The 21,690-nt window shown below is 40.4% G+C and overlaps 1 protein-coding gene across 1 annotated transcript in view; it reads right to left on the bottom strand.

The window, feature by feature from the left end:
• Positions 1-18,575, bottom strand: part of LOC124518719 (zinc finger protein 33B-like) — a 78,455-nt gene extending 59,880 nt beyond the window's left edge. The window contains 3 exon segments of the mRNA XM_047088767.1: positions 8,279-8,337; positions 9,422-10,382; positions 17,509-18,575. Coding sequence (XP_046944723.1) covers positions 8,279-8,293 — 15 coding nt within the window. The 5' untranslated portion in view covers positions 8,294-8,337; positions 9,422-10,382; positions 17,509-18,575.
• Positions 18,576-21,690: the final 3,115 nt, after the last annotated feature.

Here is a 21,690-nt window from a genome sequence, read left to right as displayed (position 1 = left end):
TCTCAAAAAATGAATAAACATTATAAATAAAATTTGAGGGGCGCCTGGGTGGCTCAGTCAGTTGAGCGACCAACTTTGGCTCAGGTCATGATCTCGCGGTCTGTGAGTTCGAACCCCGCGTTGGGCTCTGTGCTGATGGCTCAGAGCCTGGAGCCTGTTTAAGATTCTGTGTCTCCCTCTCTCTGACCCTCCCCTGTTCATGCTCTGTCTCTCCCTATCTCAAAAATAAATAAAACGTTAAAAAAAATTAAAAAATAAAATAAAATTTGAAAGAACAAGACAAAACAACAGAAAAAGAGCTAACTGAAATAAACATAAGCCAATGTGCCACATATGGTTCAAGGTAATGGTCATAAAGATACCAAACTTGAGAGAAGAGTGAATGAAGTAACCTAAACTTCAACAATGAAATATAAAATATGAAAAGGAACTACTCAGAGCTGAACAGAATAACTGAAATTTAAAATACATTAGAATACTTCTTCAACAATAGATTAGAGGACGCAGAAGAATGGATCAGCAATCCTGAAGACAGTTAACAGAAGCAACCAAGCCAAACAGCAAAAATAAAAAAGTGTAAGAAAAAATTGAGGATAAGTTAAAAGAGCTCTGTGACATCATCAAGCCAAGTAACATTTATACTATAGAGGTACCCAAAAAAAGAGAGAGACAAGGAAGCAGAAAAATTATTTGAAGAAATAATAGTTGAAAACCTCCGTAATCTGGAGAAGGAAAAAGACACCTAGGTCCAGGATGCACAGAGAGCCCCAAACAAGATGAAGTCAAGGAGGCCCACACTGAGACACATAATTGACACAAATCAGATAAAAGATAGTCTTTTTTTTTTAATTTTTTTTTTTACTGTTTATTTTTTATTTTTGAGACAGAGACAGAGCATGAACAGGGGAGGGGCAGAGAGAGAGAGGAGACACAGAATCTGAAATGGGCTCCAGGCTCTGAGCTGTCAGAACAGAGCCCGACGTGGGGCTCGAACCCACAAACTGTGAGATCATGACCTGAGCCAAAGTCGGACGCTTAACCGACTGAGCCACCCAGGCGCCCCAGGATAGTCTTAAAAGCAGCAAGAGAAAAGCAGTTACACATAACAAAAACCCTATAAGGCTATCACTGATTTTTCAGCAGAAACTTTACAGGCCAGAAGAGACTGGTATGATGTAGTCAGAGTGCTGTAAAGAAAAAAAACCTACAAAAAAGAATATTCTACCCAGAAACGCTATCACTTAGAATTGAAGAGATAAAGAGTTTTCAAAAGAAAACAAAGTTAAAAGAGTTCATCACCACTAAACCGGCTTCAAAAGAAATTTTAAAGGAACTCTTTGAAGTGGAGACAAAAGGTCACAAGTAGAAGTAGGAAAATTAAGAAAGAAAAATATTTCACTAGTAAAAGCAAACATATAGTAAAGGTAGTAGATTAGTTACTTATAAAGTCACTATGGAAGTTAAAATGCAAAAATAGTAAAATCAATTATATCTACAAAAATTACTCAAGTGATACACAAAATAAAAAGGTATGTCACATCACATACGTAAAACACGGAAGAGGAAGTAAAAATTTAGTGCTTTTATAGTATGTTCAAATTTAAGTGACCTTCAACATAATATAGAGTACCATACACGTAGGATATTGTACCTTAACCCCATGGTAAACACAAACTGAAAACATTTAACAGATGCACAAAAAAATGTAGAGAAAGGAATCCACGCAAAACACTAAAGAAAACCATCAAACCACAAAGAAAGAGAGCAGGAGAAGAAAGGAACAGAAAACAACTACAAAACAACCAGAAAACAATTAACAAAATAGCAGTAAGTACATACCTATCAACAATTACTTTAAATGTAAATGAACTAAATGTTCCAATAAAAAGACATAGGGTGACTTAATGGATAAAAAAACGAGACCCAACTATATCCTGCCTACAAAAGACTCACTTCAGAACTAAAGAAACAAAGATACTGAACGTGAAGGAATGGAAAAAATACTTTAAGCAAATGAAATAATAATTCTAAAAGCACCAGGGATTATCAAAATCAAACAAAATACACTTTAAAACAAGGACGGTAACAAAAAACAAAAACGGTCATTAACAATAACAAAGGGATGAGGATCAAACCCAACAAAAGGATATAACAATTGAAAAAATATATTCACCCAATGTAAAGAGGATCCAAACATATAAGGGAAATATTACCATATGAAAAGAGAAACTGACACTAATACTATGGTAGGAGACTATAACAACTCGCTTACATCAATGCATAAATCGCTAGAACATAAAACCAATATGGGAACAGTGGCTTTGAATGACACATTAGACCAGATGGACATAACAGCATCTACAGAACATTCTACCCACAAATTGCAGAATACACATTCTTTTCAAGTGCACATGGAACATTCTCCAGGACAGATCACATGCTGGACCACAAAGCAAGTCTCAACAATTTAAAGATGAATGAAATCATACCAAGTATCTCTTCCAACCAAAAAAGGATAAAACTAGAAATCAGTTACAAGAAAAAAACTGTAAGAAACACAAATATGTAAAATCTAAATGTAAGTTTAAACAACATATTACCAAACAACCAATGGGTCAATGAAGAAATCAAAGACAAAATCAAGAAATATCTGGACAGAAATGAAAACACAACAGTCCTAAATCTTTGAGACACAGCAAAAGCAATACTAAGAGAAATTTATAGTGATAAAGACCTATCTCAAAAATCAAGAAATAACTCAAATAAATGATCTAACATCTAAAGGAACTAGAAAAAGAAAAACAAACAAAACCAAAAGTTAGCACAAAAGAAGGAAATAATAGAGATCAGAGCAGAAATAAATGAAATAAAGACTAAAAAGAAACAAAAAGAAAATATCAATGAGGCTAAGAGCTGGTCCTCTGAAAAAATAAGCAAAATTGATAAACCTTTAGCCAGACTAATCAAGAAAAAAACGTGAAAAGACTCCAACATATAAAATCAGAAATGAAGCTAAGTTAAAAATGACACATTAGTACAAAGGATTATATTACTATAAAAATTACACTGGACAACCTAGAAAAAATGGACAATCTAGAAAAAATGAATAAATTCCTAGAACATAGAACACATAAATAAATAAATAAATAAATAAATAAATAAATAAATAACATAACATAAATTCCTAGAACACCAGAAAAACCTGGTAAAAAAATTACTAGAAATGAAACTGAACTGGAAGTTAAAAAACTCCCAACAGAGGCACCTGGGTGGCTCAGTCAGTTAAGCATCCGACTCTTGATTCTGGTCAGGTCATGACTTCACAGTTCGTAGAATCAGGCCTCGCAATAGGGTCGGCACTGACACCGTGGAATCTGCTTGGGATGCTCTCTCTCTCTGTCCCTCCCTGGCTCATGCAAGCTCTCTGTCAAAAATAAACTTTAAAAAAACCAAACAAACTCCCAACAAACACAAGTCCAGGACCAGGACCAGATGGCTTTACAGGTGAATTCTACCAAACATTTAAAGACTTAATACTTATCCTTCTCAAACTATTCCAAAAGAGAGAAGAGGAAGGAATGCTTCCTAATTTACTCTCTGAAGCCAGCATTAGTCTGATAGAAAAACCAGACAAAGACACACACACAAAAAGAAATCCTCAGCAAAATACTAGCAAACTTAATCCAACAATATATTCAAAAAATCATTCACCACAATCAAGTGGGATTTCTTCCAGGGATGGAAAGATGGTTCAATATACACAAATCAATCAATGTCATAGTCAATGGTGAAAATCTGAAAGCTGTTGCCCTGAGATCAGGAACAAGACAAGAATGTCCACTCTCATCAATTTATTCAACATAGTACTGGCATTCTTAACCACAGCAATCAGACAAGTAAAAGAAATAAAAGGCATTTGAATTGGTAAAGTAGAAATAAAACTGTCAGTACTTGCAAATGATATAATACTACATATAGAAAAAGCTAAAAACACCAGCAAAAAACTATTAGGTCTAATAAATGAATTCAGTAAAGTTGCAGGATACAAAATCAATCACATAAATCTGTTGCGTTAATAACAGAACAGAAAACGGGGCACCTGGGTGGCTCAATCGGTTGAGCATCCGACTTCGGCTCAGGTCATGATCTCACAGCTTGTAAGTTCGAGCCCCACGTCGGGCTCTGTGCTGACAGCTCAGAGCCTGGAGCCTGCTTCAGATTCTGTGTCTCCCTTGCTCTCTCTCTTCCCCTCCCCCTCTCATGCTCTGTCTCTCTCTCAAAAATAAACATTAAAAAAAATTAAAATAAAATGTCCATACTATGCAATGCAGTGTACAGATCTGCAATCCCTATCAAAATACCAATACTGTTTTTCACAAAACTAGAACAAAAAATCCTAAAATTTGTATGGAACCATGAAAGATCTCAAATAGCCAAAGCAATGTCGTGAAAGAACAATGCTGGAAGTATCACAATCCTAAATTTCCAGAAATACTACAAAGACAGAGTAATCAAAACAGTATGATACTGTTGCAAAAATACATACGTAGGTCAATGGAACAGAACTGTGAGTCCAGAGATAAACCTATATGTGTATGTGCGTGTCTGTGTGTGTGTATGTGTACACACACACACACACACACACACACTACCACTTCATCTATGACAATGGAGGCAAGAATATACAATGGGGAAGACATCTGCTTCAATAAATGCTGCTGGGAAAACTGGACAGCTACACGCAAAAGAAAGAAACTGGACCACTACAGACAAAAATAATCTCAAAATAGATTAAAGACCCAAATGTAAAACTTGAAACCATAAAACTCTGAAAAGAAAATACAGAAAGTAATATCTTGGATATCAACTTTAGCAATACTTTTCTGGATCAATCTCCTTATGCAAAGGAAATAAAAGCAAAAATAAACAGAAATACATCAAACTGAAAAGCGTTTGCACAGTGAAGGAAACCCACAACAAGATAAAAAGGCAGCCAAATAAAAGGGAGAAAATATTTGCAAAATGACATGTCTGATAAGGGGTTAATACCCAAAATATATAAAGCATTCTTAAAAACATTAAAAAACCCTAAATAGTCCAAGCAAAAAGTGGGCAGAATGGTGGGAAAGTAAAACATTGCCGCCACTGTTTTTCATACTATGCAAAGCAATCTACAAGTTCCTCAAATAATTAAACATAGAAATACTATACAACCCAGTAATTCTACTACTGGGTATCCCCCCAAAGAAAACAAACATACTACTTCAAGAAGATATGTGCACTCCCGTATTTATTTACAATTGCCAGGATATGGAAGCAACAATAGTATCCACTGATAAATGAATGGATAAAGATGTAGTATACATACACAATGGAATTATTACTCAGCCACAAAAAAGAATCAGAGCTTGCATATTTGTGATAACATGGTTGAACCTAGAGAGTATTATACTAAGTGAAATCAGACAGGGAAAGACAAATACCACATAATTTCATTTATATTTCACTTACATGTAGAATCTAAAAAACGAGCAAACAACAGAAAAAAAAAAAAAGACTCCTAACAACAACAAAAAAGAGAGAAACAGACCCATAAACATGGAAAACAAACTGGTGGTTGCACGGGGACTGTAGGTTGCTAAACTGTCCAAAAGAAAAATAGTAGAATTGTACTATGTGTATATAGCATAGGTTAAAGTAAAAAATAAAATATGTTAAAGTAAAGTAAAAAATAACACAAAGGGCAGGAAGGAAGAACTGGGAAATATACTGTTGTCCGGTCATTATACTATATCCATCATGTGGTTTAATATTTGGTTTAAATTAATAAATCTGATTAAAAATGTGTGTTATAAGTCCTTGGCTATTTAAAAAAAATTTTTTTTTAATGTTTATTTATTTTTGAGAGAGAAAGTGAGAGAGAGTGAGGGGCGGGGAGAGGTAGAGAGAGAAGGAGACAGAATCTGAAGCAGACTCCAGGCTCTGAGCTGTCAGCACAGAGCCTGATGCAGGGCTCAAACTCAAGGTGAGATCATGACCTGAGCCAAAGTCAGACACTCAACCAAATGAGTCACCCAGGCACCCAAGTCCTTGGTTATTTTAAAACTTAAAAAAAGAGGTATAAATAATAAGTTAATAGGAAGGATAAAATGGAATAATAGAAAACACTCAACTAAAATCCAAGAAAAGAAAAAGACAAAGATAAAGAACAAATAGAAAAATAGCTAGCAAAATGGAAGATTTTAACCTACATGTCAATAATCAATTTTTAAATGTGGATATTCTGATCATACCAGATAAAGAGATTGTCAGATTGGATTTTAAAAAAAGTAGGACAAATTACATACTGTCTAGAAGAAACTCAACTTTACCTATAAAAATACATACATTGGGGCGCCTGGGTGGCGCAGTCGGTTAAGCGTCCGACTTCAGCCAGGTCACGATCTCGCGGTCCGTGAGTTCGAGCCCCGCGTCGGGCTCTGGGCTGATGGCTCGGAGCCTGGAGCCTGTTTCCGATTCTGTGTCTCCCTCTCTCTCTGCCCCTCCCCCGTTCATGCTCTGTCTCTCTCTGTCCCAAAAATAAATAAACGTTGGAAAAAAAAAAAAATACATACATTAAAGATAAATGGATGGGGCACCTGGGTGGCTCAGTCGGTTGGGCGTCTGACTTCGGCTCAGGTCATGTTCTCACGGTTCATGGTTTGAGCCCCACATTGGGCTCTGTGTTGACAGCTCAGAGCTGGGAGCCTCCTTCCAATTCTGTGTCTCCCTCTCTCTGGCCCTACCCCACTCACGCTCTGTCTAATTCTCTCTCTCAAAAATAAATAAACATTAAAAAAATTAAAAAAAAAAGATAAATGGTGAAATACAACACAAACAATAATCCAAAGAAAGCTGGAGTAGCTATGTTAATATCAGACAAAATAGACTATATGAGATATTATCAAAGATAAGTAGGCATGTTACTTTAATGATAAAGCGTCAATTTTCCCAGACAAAATCAAATATATATCACCTATCAAAGGATCTTCAAAATATGAGGTAAACACTGATAAGACTGAAAGGAGAAACAGAGTAATACAGTTGGAGACTTCAATATTTCTCTCAGTAATTAACAGAAGTAAAGAGGGAATTGGAAAGACTACAGGAGACCTAAACAACACCATCACTTAACTAAACCTAAGTGACATTTACCAAACATGCCACCCCACAACTGTAGAATATACTTTTATTTTTAAGCGCAAGTGGGATAGTCATCAAAATAGACTGTATTCTGGGCCATAAAACAAATCTCGATGAAATTACAAGGAAGGAAATCATACATATTATGTTTGTTGGCCAAACTAGAAATCCGTAACAGAAAAATTTCTGGATATCTCCAATTACTTGGGAATTAAATAACACAATTCTACATAACCCCAGGGTTGAACAGAAGTTTCAAAGGAAATAGAAAATATTTTAGGTGGAATCAAGGTGAAAACACAACTTACAAAAACTTGTGAGATGCAATTAAAGTAGTGCTTAGATGGAAATTTAAAATATTAAATGCTTTATTGGAAAAGAAGAAATGTTGCCAAGCAGTAAGATCACATTCACTGGTGAATTTTCACCAGAACAAATTCAGGCAGGTGGTGGGAAAGAACCAAAATTGCATGCAATGGGTTAAAATGGAAACATGATGTGCAGAAATATTTTCCAGGGAATATAATTTGAACTTCCTGCTGAAAACCAGCACATGAAATTCTAAACAAAAACCAAAACCATTTTCATGAAGAGTTACAGTAAATTATTTCTATTGCCCTTCATCACTTCTCAAGATACTAGAAGGTTTTATCCCAGATTCGAGTGGACCATGAACAGCTCATTGTTTAGATCTGAGTAGTATGATCTCTTGATAATCTAAACCAGTTATGCTTTGGCAATATGTCCTCTCTTTCTACCATGTTCTCAGACTTCAGTTTCAGGACAGTCTTTATGTCCCATTAAGAATCATTATGGTTTATTCTTATTTTCATTGCACTTCCTGTAATAATGCTTGCTACTCCCTATAGTAATGGTTGCTACTCCTATCCAAGACAAATGTAGAGCTCAGCATAGAAACTTCAAGCACTTGAAGGTTACTGCCACACTGTACCCTTAGCTCTGCTACTAATCTGCTACTCCATATTTCCTCCTAAGTTGACATGTACCTATTTCTACATTTACATCTTAATGGTTATACCTTATTCAGAAGATCTAATGTAAACAAAGCAGGAAATAATAATAAAAAACAACTCACCTGGGATTTGTCCATTTTCTGCCGTTCTTACAAAAGCATAGAGTCCTGTGCAGATACAACTGAGAAATAACAAAACAGAGATGAGTCATAAATGACTCCCCTACATCTTGCCTCCCCTACAGCTCCTGGATTTACCTGCCTACAAATACTCTGTACACCAGTGGGTAAAATGCCTTCCTATGGGACACTGTCCTATTGGCTCCTGAAAAGAGACGGCCACGTAGACGTAGTGCCAACAGAGGAAAATATCGAATAACAGGCTCTCAAAAAAATAAATAAATAATTTTTTTAAAAAAGCTGTGACTTTTTTGCCAATTTTGGAGGCATAAATACTCCTGCCATGGCCAATTTCAAACTACCCACATGATGTCACTGCATAGAGTTGGGAAGAAATATAGTATTTTTACCATACTGATAGATAAATAGCCTAGAGAACTGAGATATGAGTAAAAGGAAGGAAATTAATTAGGAAGTGAGAGTTTTGAAACTGATCACAGCCATGAGGCTCTTAAGCAGATAAGACTACTAAATGTAGTACAGTATCCTAGAAAGGAACACAGAACAAATAACAGTACAGAAAAACTGAGAAAATATGAGAAAATACAGACTTTATTGGCTTATTAATTGGGACAAATGTACCACACTTACGTAAGATGTTAGAAATAGGGAAAATTAACATGGGGTATATAGAAATTGCTGCTGGGTGAACTGGGGAGATCCTGGGCCATGGAGCCTTGACCCCAGAGCCCTCCCAAAGATGTCACCGAAGGTTCTTGGTCTCATCACAAGAAAGAACTCAAGGACAGACACAACACAGTGGGAAAGTTTATTAAAGTGAAAGTACGTGCGCGTGCGAGAGTGAGAGAGTGAGAGTGTGTGTGTGTGTGTGTGTGTGTGTGAGCTGTGGCGGACGAGGCTTCCTTATCTAAATATTCATCCTATTCCTAAACAGAGGAACCCATTTACCCTTGCTCGGGGAGTCAGGTTTTGGAAGTCACTCGCCATGACCCTCTTTGTGCAACAACTCCACCTGATGTAGTTTCTATCTGGGACACACCAAGGACCAAACTCTTGTTACTTGGGTTACAAATCTGGCAATGCAGATGGGACTGTTGTCCTTCTGAGGTCCTGCCGTCTGCTTACCTGGTTCCCCACCGATGGAGCAGTTGGCAGCGGTTCATCTGGGCTCACGCATCCACACTGGGGACTGGGAGAGGAATTCTTGGAGGGGACTCTCCCTTTGTGCGGTCTGTGCCTCTGGACTGATGCTGCTGACCCCTTGAAGGAACTGTGGCTGCCCTGAGCCCCTTGCTCTGAAATCTCTCCACAGAGGTAGGTAGGTGGTATGGATCCTATGGTGTGACTAGAAGAGTATCTTCTTTGAGTTGTCTCACAAAGCCTGGCAGGCCGGCAGTCAGTTAAGAATAGGGCCTCTCCAGTAAACACTCTGGGGGACTGAACACTCAATTAGAGTCAGGTGCAGACATCCCTGAGTGGCACAGGCCAAGACCTGGCCACTCAGAGACTGAGTGCCTCAGCCTGGCAAACGAGAAAGTGGCCCAACTGAGACTAGTCTAGAATCAGTCATGGTAAAGGATATCTCCATCTTACCCGTTTGACCTGTTTGATCTGTCTGTTGGGGACACCTGTACTGCTCTGTTTTTCCTCTTAAAAGGGGAAGTGTGCCTTAAGTTATTGAATCTAAACCAGGTTCTCCCTAGGTCACTCTGCCCTTTGGGACCACCTGGACACTGAGGGGATGGAAGAGGCAGCCTGTGCCCCAGCCGCTACTCTGGAAGGCACAACTACCCACACCCACTTAGACGCCTTAGCATTAACTTTCTCTCCTTGTGAGCCTGGTTTTAAGTCAACCGAGTCTCATACATATTGTGGGTGAGGTTGCATGGCATTTGTGTCACCACTAACCATTATAAATTACTTTGTGGAGGGTAAGAGGAAACCCTAAGAAAGAATCCCAGAATATGGGAGGGATGAATTCTATTCTGAAGGAGAGGCCGTTGGGCTATAACCTCCAGAAATGGAAACCATTTATTCAAATACCCCCCCTTAACCTGAAAACATAGGACTTTCTTCTGAGCTTATTCTGTAAAAGAGAGAAAATGGGAAGAGATTTCATATGGTCAGTGTTTTATGGCATTGTATCAAAATGCGGGGTTGCAAAGGAATTCTAAGATTTGGAAAATGACGGTTGAACCTAAAACCCTAAAAATGCTTCCTATATTCTGCTATATTCCTATATTCCTATATCCTGCTCCAGAAAACCTAAAGTCAGGGAATCTTTGCCCAGATTGCCATCTCCTCCAAGTCGTTAGATCGTAATCAGCCTTATTCCTCTGGTACTCAGGCCTTGGCTCCCCCAGTTTTATAAGCACCAGCCCTTAAACCTTGACTAACATCCTCAAACCTTCCCCTATGTCTCCTGTATCCCTTTATCCTCCAGATCACCAGACTAGGGATCAATTTTAAGCCAGGGATGGGATGTTTCCATTGAGACAGACAGAGACCGATGGGAGTCTGAAAGAGACAGGAGTCTCTATAATGTCCACATTCCATTTTTTACCTCAGACCTGTATTACTGGAAGGCACAGTAAAGGGCTATGGGCTAACCTGATTAATTTACAAAGTTAATGCAGGGTGTCTTTTCTACCAACAATCCAATGTAGGCAGATATTCAAGCTTTGCTAACCACCGTCTTAACGAGAGAAATTTGCTTTGTTAGCATAAGCCAGACAAGAAGCTGATAATCAGCCAGGATCAAATCCTCGAAGACCGAACAAGGCAGCAGTGGTAAGAGCTGACCCTGAGTGGGATCCCCACTCCCATGATGGGAGACAAAGTTTAGGGCATATCAGGGCTTTTCTTAAAAGCTATGGAGGAGTGCTGGTGCATAGGGGCACAGGTACCCCAATGTTTATAGCAGCACTTTCAACAATAGTCAAATTATGGAAAGAGCGTAAATGTCCATCAACTAATGGTTAAAGAAGATGTGGTTTATATATACAATGGAATACTACTTGGCAATGAGGAAGAATAAAATCATGCCATTTGCAGCAACGTGGATGGAACTGGAGGATATTATGCTAAGTGAAGTAAGTCAGTCAGAGAAAGACAGATATACTATGTTTTCACTCATATGTGGATCTTGAGACACTTAACAGAAGACCATGGGAGAAGGGAAGGGACAAAAAAAAAGAAAGAAAGAAAAAAGAAAAAGTTACAAGCAGAGAGGGAGGGAGGCAGGCAAACCATAAGAGACTCTTAAATACTGAGAACAAACAGGGTTGATGGGGGCTGGGGGAGAAGGGAAAATGGGTGATGGGCATTGAGGAGGGCACTTGTTGGGATGAGCACTGGGTGTTGTATGTAAGCCAATTTGACAATAAATTATATTTATAAAAAGCTATGAAGGAGATAAGCATATCTCGTATAAATTGGTCCCTTAAATTTAAGGGAGATTCAACACGGGACAGATGAGAATCCATTAGCCTTTACAGAAAGGCTGCAAAATTGCTCAAGATGAAATACAAACTGGGACCCTGAGACTCAGCATAGTTTATATGGTCCTTAATAACCTAGTTCATACCTCAACCTGCTCCAGACATTCAAAGGAAACTCCAGAATTTGGCAGTGAGTCTCAAAACTAACACCTCAGCTTCTAGAACTAGCTTTCGAGGTGTTCAATAGAAAGAATGTGATGGAAGACGTTAAGACCAGAAAATGAGAAAGCAAGGTCTCCTTTGATGGTAGCTCTCCGGCCTACAGGAAGAGAAGGAAAGACACCCCAAGGGTGAGTGCTCCCAGCCCCCTCCGCGGGACCAAGAGACCAGAAACAAAGTTGGGGTCCAATCAATGTGCACACTGGAAGCAGGAAGGGTACTGGAAACAGGATTGCTCAGACTGCTCTTGGAAAGAAAGGAAGAAGCAAAAAGCTGAATCAGTTCACTTGTCCCTCACTGAAGGTATGAGAGGGCCATGGGGCTCCCCAGCTGGTCTTGGACCATTAGATCCTCATCTCCTACGAGGAGTCCCAGGTGACCTTACCAATAGGAGGAGAGCTAGTTGAATTTTTACTTGATTCCGGAGCTACTTTCTCTGTACTGAACACCCAGAAGGGTAGCCTTTCTAACAAAAACTGTAATATAAAAGGAGTCTCGGGAAAAGGAGATACCAAAGTTTTTAGACGCTTTGACTTGTGAAATAAGACAAAACATGTTAAAACGCTATTTTCTATCTGTGCCAGAATGTCCCATTCTTCTTTTAGGATGAGATATTTTAGCCAAAACAGGGGTCACTCTAAGTTCAGGACAGAGCAAATTACAAATTCAACTCCCTAGATACCAAGGAACCGAATTCATGGCATTATTACAACATATGCCAGTATTTAAAAGAGAGAATCGGGGCGCCTGGGTGGCGCAGTCGGTTAAGCGTCCGACTTCAGCCAGGTCACGATCTCGCGGTCCGTGAGTTCGAGCCCCGCGTCAGGCTCTGGGCTGATGGCTCGGAGCCTGGAGCCTGTTTCCGATTCTGTGTCTCCCTCTCTCTCTGCCCCTCCCCCGTTCATGCTCTGTCTCTCTCTGTCCCAAAAATAAATAAACGTTGAAAAAAAAAAATTTTTAAAAATAAAAAAATAAAAAAAAAAAATAAAAGAGAGAAAATCCCCACCACCACCCCCCCCAAAAAAAAACCTTAAGCCAAGTCAACTGGAAAAGTCTGGGTGTAAGGGCAGGTGGGGGCATGCCATTAACGCCCCATCTGTAAAAGTAAAATTGAGACAGCTAGATTGCCGGCCCCAGGTAAGGTAATACCCTTTAAAACCAGATGCTATACAAGGGATCTTCTTAACACAGGGGTTGATTAGGCCATGTAGATCCCTAGGTAACACCCCAATTTTACCTATTAAAAAGCCAGAAGTAGGGAATACAGATTTATTCAAGACCTCAGAGCTGTCAATGAAGCTGTTTGAGACATACATCCTATAGTACCCAATCCCTATACTCTACTGACCAACTTACTGAGTAACAGCAAATATTACACTGTGTCAGGTCTAAAGGGTGCCTTTTTCTGTATCCCACTAGATCCTAAATTCCAAGAACTATTTGCTTTTGAGTGGGAAGATCCTGGCTCCCATCAAACACAACAGTACTGCTGAACTGTTCCCCCACCATCTTTGGGAAAATTCTGGGACGAGATTTAAGAGAGTCAAATTTAGAAAAACAGCACTGTATTATAATATGTAGATGATATTTCAATAACTAGTCCCACCCAGAAAGTTTCTGACAAAAACAGTTGATCCATGTTAAATTTCCTGGCAGACATGGTATATGGTCTCAAAGGAAAAGGCCCAAATTTCTAAGGAACCTGACAGCGAAGCCTCCTCCAAGAGAGAAAAACGGTAGTATGTCAGCTAGCCCCACCAAAAACCCGCAAACAACTGCATAAGTCTTTGGGAATGGCTGGCTTTTGCTGTGTTTGGAGTCCTGCTTTGGGGATGACTGCAAAACCTCTTAGTAATAAGCTTTGGGGATCTGAAACAGATTCATCTGCAAGCGATAAGTCCTGGGGCCAAGACTTCAATAAACTTAAAGCCCTGCTTAGGAAGGCTCCAGCCTTCACACTGCCAGATCTTAAGCCATTTGATTTGCATGTTAATGAGAGGCAACTGTAGGGATATCAAAACAAATGCTGGGGCCTGTAAAAAGAGCAGTGGCATATTTTTCTAAGCAATTGGACATGATGGCCAAGGGTTGGCCCCCTTGCCTAAGAGCTGTAGCGGTGTATCTTGATAAAAGAAGAAAAACTACGTGCCAACCTATGGCTGTTCGGACCCCACACCACGTTTCTATTTCACTGGAAAGCAAGGGATGTATCAGTGGCTGTCCCAAAACAGAGTGCTAGGATATCAGGCCATGCTGAGAGATGCCCCCCAGACACAACTGAGGCCATGTCACACCTCAAATCCAGCCACCCTACTCCCTGATGATGATTATCCATGATTGTCCCTAAGTGTTTGATCAAGTTTACTCTAGCCACAAAGATCTCAAGAGTGAACCTGTCTATCCAGTGCGGAAGAAATCAGTTTTACACAAAATGGACTAGGAAGGCAGGATATGCAGTAGTACCCTTAAACCGTCCTAGAGAAGCTAAAGGCCTGGGCCCAGGCACCTCAGCCCAAACGGCAGCAGCAGTAACCGCACTAACCAGAGCATTCCAGTTGGGTAAAGACAAGGTGTTAACCATTTACACTGATTCTAAATATGCCTTCTCTATAATGCATGTCCATGGAGCCACACGCAGGGAAAGAGGACTACAGCAACCATAGAGAAATTCAATATGGCAAGGAAATGCACAGGCGGCTCGAAGCTGTACAGAAGCCTAAAGAAGCGGCAGTGGTTCATTGTAGAACCCATCCAAAGGGAAATTCAGAGATAACAAAGGGAAATAATTTGGCTGATGCAGCCGCAAAAAGGGTTGCCAAGGAGGGAGATTTTGCAGCTAGCTCTAATTCTGTCTCTATCACTAAATAAGTTTTCTCCACCTACCCCCAGGAGATAGAGGAGGCTTAAAATTGGGCTACCAATGGTCTCTTAATCAGAGGGTGGATGATACATAACAATGGAAGAATCTGGGTACCCAAGCTGACTGCCTGGGGCCTCCCTAAGAGTGCACACGACTCAACCCATTATGGTAAAGGAGCTTTATACCTGTGGTTAATAAAGATCATGAGCATCCTGAAGGTGAAAGAAATTATTGAGAAAATAACAAACCAATGTGCCTATTGCTGGACAAAATGTACAAACCAGACCTTAGGTACTCCCTCTGGTTAGAGCAACTCAAATCTGGGGGACAATACCAGGGGAGGCGTGGCAAGCAGACTTCACTGTAATGCCAATGGCCCCTGGAGGGTTTAAATGCCTTTTGGAGTTTATAGATACATTCACTGGATGGACTGACGCCTTTTCCTGTAGGAAAGAAAAAGCTAATGAAATAAGAAAGGCCGTAATAAGAGATAATTCCTCGATTTGGATTGCCAAGGTCAATCCGAAGTAATAACGGGTCAACGTTTACATCAATAATTATTTCTGAGATAGCTAAGACCTTAAATATCAAGTGGAGGTGACAATCTGCTTGGAGACTTGAGTCTTCTAGGAAGACAGAATGTGCTGACAGAACCCCGAAAAACACCCTGGCAAAGTTATGCCAGGAAACACAGGAAAACTGGCTAAAGATACTACCAATAGCTCTCACCAGAATGAGAGCTGCCCCAAAGGGCAAACTAAAGCTCAGCCCATTTGAAATGACTTACAAGAGGCCCTTCCCAAAAGGTTCTGATTTTTTTTTACCTCCAGACCCAGAGGTTTCTGTAGACACTAAGCATATACTTAATCCCCGACAGGTGATGGACATGCTCAACAAATACGGGAATTTTGGCCTCCCTCTAGCCAATGAGATCAAGCTTTACCCTGGGGACTGGGTGTACCTCAAACTTGGAAAAGTGGGGCACCTCAGAATCACCTATACCCTATATGGACAGGGCCCCACCCAGTACTAGGAACCACACACCCCTCCTTAAAATTAGAGGGAGTCGTACCTTAGATCCACCATGGTAAAGAAGGCGTCTGCACCAGAGACCCAGAAGGAGACGCTACCAGTGCCAGATGACAACAGAGACTCCAGTGAACCACTCGAGGGCCTGAAACTTCTGTTCCAGAGACACAAGATAAGTGCAGCCTCAAAGAATCAGAGTTCTCCGGGCATCTGGGTGGCTGAGTCGATTAAGCGACCAACTTCAGCTCAGGTTGTGCTCTCATAGTTTGAGAGTTTGAGCCCCGCTTCGGGTGAGCTCCAGCCCACTTCAGGCTGACAGTGCAGAGCCCGCATGGGATTCTCTCTCCCTCCCTCTCTCCTTCTCTCTACCCCTCGCTCACTCGCTCTCTAAAATAAATAAACTTAAAAAAGAAAAGAAAAAGGCTTCCCAACTCTAAATAATTTTTTTTTCTTCAGCCTGTATTGTTTGCTGTCAGGTCCCATAATAGACCATCATTATCTCCGTGATTATTAATGATCTAGCCCAATCTACTTTGTTCTGATTTTTATAATGAATACCCTCTTAATATTAGTTCTTGTCACCAATATGCTAGAGATGTCAAAAGCCATAAACACAGAGAAGCATCCCTGGGAGCGAAATTCTCTAGTAGATATAAGAAGGATCATAGCAAACGGAAACAAACTAAAGAACCGTATGGCCTGTGTTCCACCCGATAAAAAATGACCATAACATTAACTTCATTATGAGCTCCCCTAAATCCTTTGAAAACCCCCCTTCCAGAGCTATACAACTAAGCAATTCCCACAGGGCAATTCAAAGTGTCCACCTTACTCCAGTTATTAATGATGCAGAGAGGATAACATGATACTTAAATTCCACCTCAAAGCAAAAGCCACGCTACAAGTATACTCCTGAGATAGGGAATGACAGCCAAGTCCCAACAACTATAGTTCCTTTTACCTTTGACGTTAATGATGATTGCTCTCCAAACAAAACCCATTAGTGTGCAGAAAAGAAATATCACAGTACTGCTGGGACATGGAAAAATCAAATGGAGAGCATGAACAGGACTGGCCAGACCTAGGGGGTTTGGGAACTGCTTTATTTGCCACCCAAGGCATTGAGGATGAGGGCCTGAGATCCAGTAAATCACGAAGTAATACAGGGAATGGACCCTAGTCTCCTGGAGCCCAAAACTGCTTAACTGGCTTTACCTCAGTAGAGCCTGCAAACCCTGTGCACACCCAGGACACCCAGGGTATGTATACCTTAATTTGTTGATCACCTTTTCTTGTGGCCACTAATAATCCAACTGCTCTTACTGCTGTTTGGACCTTGCACAGTTAACTGGCTGGTACAATTCACATGCAAATTCGTGAAGGCCAAAAATTACAGATGGTCATAACACAAATATATGAGTAGTTTGAGGTTAAACCTGGTGATCCACAGACATATCTAAAATGAGCTAAGGGAAAATTCTGTTCTACTAACAATCCTAATGACCAAGCCCATGTCCACCAGGAAACAACTACAGAAGATGGACCTTTGCCCTGTGCCCCTCAAGAATGAAGAGGAAAAAAAAAAAAACAAAAAACTAGAGGAGGGATTTGTCACCTGCTAGACCCTAACACCTAACCTTTACTGTTCACCAGTTTGTACTCACCAATCTCTGTTCCACATTTTTCCTTAAGCTCTTTCCGGCTTCTCTAAACGCAGGCAAATGGAAATTGGAATCACCTGTCAAGGGATAGCGAATGCCCCAATACCAACTGCCCCAACACCGCCAGGACCACTTTGAGCTTAACCCTGAGCAGGCGGGATCATGGAGTGACCTCTAGAAGGTGCGGCAAGCACCATATTATAATACTAACATCTTGGTTCAAATAGGAGTACCATTTACATAACACAGAATGTGTGTGAGTATAGGTAGGTTGCCTTAAGGCGACTGCAGGACCTTACTCCATCTACAATACAATGACAAAGATCCCCTTTCTAAATATTCATCCTAACCCTAAATAAAAGGAACCCCTTCAAACTTACTCAGGGAGTCAAGGCTTTGAAAGTTATGCCTCATGAGCTCCTTATCTGCTGCAAATTTTCCTTTGTACAACTCGACCTGGTGTAGTTTGCATCTGTCACTCGCCAAGGAGTGAACTCAGGTTAGTTCGGTTACAGTGGCACCTTACGCAACAGGAAAACAAAGAATTCCTATGCTATGCCCTGCAGTTCCAGGATCTACCCCTTTCTGGGACTGAAACTCTGGGGAGGGATCAAATGTTCCAAGGGTCTCTTCAGGATGCGATTTGTTTCTGGAGACCCAGGTCTTTAACCTCACAAGAACCCACAGGTTCTTTAGAAATTAGGATATAAGATTAGAAGGCAAATTCATATTTGGAACCTTCACCCAGGACCCCAAATCTGCACCTCTTGGAACTTCTTGTCCCTCTAGATACTGGGGCCACTGAGGACAAAAACAAAGGTGATGACGTTCACGGCACTTGTTACAGAGCTGTCAGCCAAGTTCAAAAGTCACGGGGCTCTCCACGCAAGCAGAGCGCACCCTCACGCATGCGCACGCCCCCCACCCCCGTCCCGCGGACGCACCGGCAGAACCACCCTGTTAGAGCTGGGGGGCCGTTCGAACCCAAGCCAATGGTCCGGACCTAGACGCCCCTGCCCGCTGTCTGGGGTCCCGCTCCTCCCCACCGCGGGTCAACGCCGCTTCCCACCCGGCCCACGCTCTAACCTCTGCTGTTAGGAAGGTGGGCAACCAGGCCCTTGAGAGTTATTGGGAAATCCTGGAAACGGAATATAGGGCTTCGCTAAACCTGTAGGCGTAGGAGGGGTACCAGGAAGATGGCGGAGCTGCGCCTGCGCAGCACTCTCCACGGCTAGGGCGCAAGTACTGCTGGGTAAGCAAATAAAATTCAAGACTACGTCTACCATAATCCTTCGCGTGCACTCCTGTAAATAAAAATGTAAATAAACCTATCCCATTCAAAGGGTATGGGGATTGTTACTGCGGCAGGTCTGTGGTTCTGGCCCTACATAGAACTACTAAATGTAATTTGTGGTCCTTTACTGCGTCCTAGTTTTGGAAAAAAAAATCTTTAAAAGACATTTGCGGACAATTATGGGAATTTGAGTATAGATGCGCTATTAAAGAATGTACTTAGTTTTAGAGATACATGCTGAAGTATTAAGGAGTGAAATATACCTAACTTACTTTAAAATATTTCAGCAAACATAAGATAAAGCAAATACGGCAAAAGGTGAAATTTGTCCAATATAGACAATGGTATGTGAGTGCTCCCTTTTTTCTGTGAATGAAAATAGAAACTTCAATAAAAGATTGCAAAAGTAAAAAGAACTGGGAGTATCATTTAGACACAAAACTGATAGGAAAGCATGTATCAGTTATCAGTTCTTGTGAATAGGGGATTTAATTAAAATGTTAAAAAATGGAATCCAGCAATACAGTAAAAAAATAACATCTCTACCAAGCAGAGTTTGTCTCGAAATTGAAGAAAAGGAAAATAACTTTTCTAAATTAAGGACGCAATATTTTTTTTAAATAAGCCAGAAAATATATGCATACTTTAATAAAAAAGATTTTAAATAAGCAATAATTCACTCGAGTAATTCCACTTATTGGGTTATATGCTAATATAATTCAAAGATTTATATAAAGAATGTCCTTCACAGTTCAGTTGAGTCGATACAAATATTCTGTAGATTTTATGGTAAATATGCTAATCCATGAAGTACAATAACTAGCAGCAGCCTTTAAATGTAATAAAGTGGGGGCACCTGGGTGGCTCAGTTGGTTAAGCATCTGACACTTGATTTCGGTTCAGGTCATGATCTTACAGTTTTGTGGGTTCAAGCCCCATGTCGGGCTCTGTGCATGGAACCATGAGTACCCTGCTTAAGATTCTCTGTCTTCCTCTCTCTCCCTCTGCCCCTCCCCTGCTCAGACTCTGTCTCTCTCAAAATAATACAAAAACTTAAAAAAAATAAATGTGATAAAGTAGAAGTATACTAAATCATACAAGGGATATTCAAAATATATTCTGAAATAAAAAATAACAAACAACACACACGCCAGTAACATGGTGCAATCTATGAAACGTATGTATGTATTCATGGAGATATGACAGTGTCTGTCACAAGGTAAGGACTCAAATAGACATCATTCCACTCAGGCTATGTAAGTGTATTTATTGTGTCAGTGAGTCTGGGTGTATGCATTTTTGTTAAAGAGGTTATTTCTGTATGACTTGTATATTTGTGTGTGTCCATCGCTTGTGGGAGTGACCACCACAGACTCTCTTGAGAATAAGGCAGGTACTTTAATATATAAAACAGTTACAAAAAAAGAAATATATATATATATATATATATAGTTATAAAATATAACAGTAAATAAAAATGATACATTTATTGTGTAAAAATACTTGTATATCTATGGGTGAATTATCCTTCATCGGTAACTAGTAACTACATCCATGGTTCTGCAGGCCAAAATCTGAAATCACTCGTTTAGGCAAAATTAAGATGACCCTTTATTTTTAATTATTTTTCCAACACCTCCCATCCAGAACACTGGGGTATATGAAAGAGGACTTGGGCTGCCTCCATTTTGACCTCAGATTTTCTAGTCGCATCCTTCTTTCCAACTGGTCTCATGGCTCGAGTGGAGGACCCTGAGGACCAAGCATCCACCCCCCCCAAACCTGACAGTACCCTTTTAAGGAATAAGGACTACCCCGAGCCTGCAAGACCCCACCCATGTTTGACTCCAAGACAATGATCATTCGACTCTCACTGCCTCCCTGAAGTACCCACCATCCTTTGCCCCACATTTTGAAAAATAAACCTGGAAGGATTTTTAGCACTTGGGGGACAGTCTTTGAGATGCTAGTCCGCTGTCTTCCCAGTGTTAGCCTCACTAAAAGTAAATTCCTTTCTTGTTTCACTACTGCTGGTCTCTCTGCCTTTGGATTTTCTCAGCAATTGGTGGCTGAATCTGGTCTGTTTGGGACTCCCACATCCAGTTGCTCCACCCTGCGAGCCAGCTATGTGTGTATGTATACATAATATACACATACTCAAATGTGTATGTATATTTTGTCTACATGGATTTTAGGTTTTAAAGTTAATCTTACCAAAAAAAATTTTTTTGTCATTACACTGAATGGAAATTCATTTCTGTTGGCACAAAACTAAGTTAATGTCATAATGTGACTGACCAGGAAATCACTGCATATTCAGTGCATATTCCCTAGTGAAAGGAGTTATCTTATACTATTAGCATAAAATGAGTAAAAAAAAAAATCTCAGACTGTGCACTCACATTAAACTTTTCTTTCTTTTGGGCAATGGCATGTGTGGTACTAGTTTTCTGTTTTAGCCTATACGTATTTTCTCCTTATTACAAATTTCACGTGTCATTTGCATAATTTTGAAAACTAGCATTCCTAAAATAAAAGTCAGATGTCAGTGGGCATTATCATTTGAATGTATTGTTGTACTTGGTTCCAAGTACTTGATCAATATTCGCACCGCTTCCGGGTAGTTATCTGTTTTCAAGCCCCCTGACTGCGGGCTGCCACTTGTCACCGGCTGCCACTTGTCACCAGCTGTCACTGTGAGTAAGCACGGGGGGGAGCGTCCCGAAAATCCCAGCAGCGCTCAGGCGGCTGGAGGAGGCCAGGCCGTATTATCATACGTCATCCAAAATGGAGGTGCTATCGAGGCTTCTGGGAAGCGTAGTTCCAGAGTGAGGCGCGCGGGGCTTTGGGGCATGCGCAATTCCACCTCCGTTTGATAGTCGCCATCTTCT

Source organism: Lynx rufus, unplaced genomic scaffold (genome assembly GCF_022079265.1).
Source record: "Lynx rufus isolate CCGP_SWC_20201006 ecotype Redwood Valley unplaced genomic scaffold, mLynRuf1.p SCAF_25, whole genome shotgun sequence".
Taxonomy (NCBI): Eukaryota; Metazoa; Chordata; class Mammalia; order Carnivora; family Felidae; genus Lynx; species Lynx rufus.
This window is presented reverse-complemented; position numbering and strand designations above follow the sequence as displayed.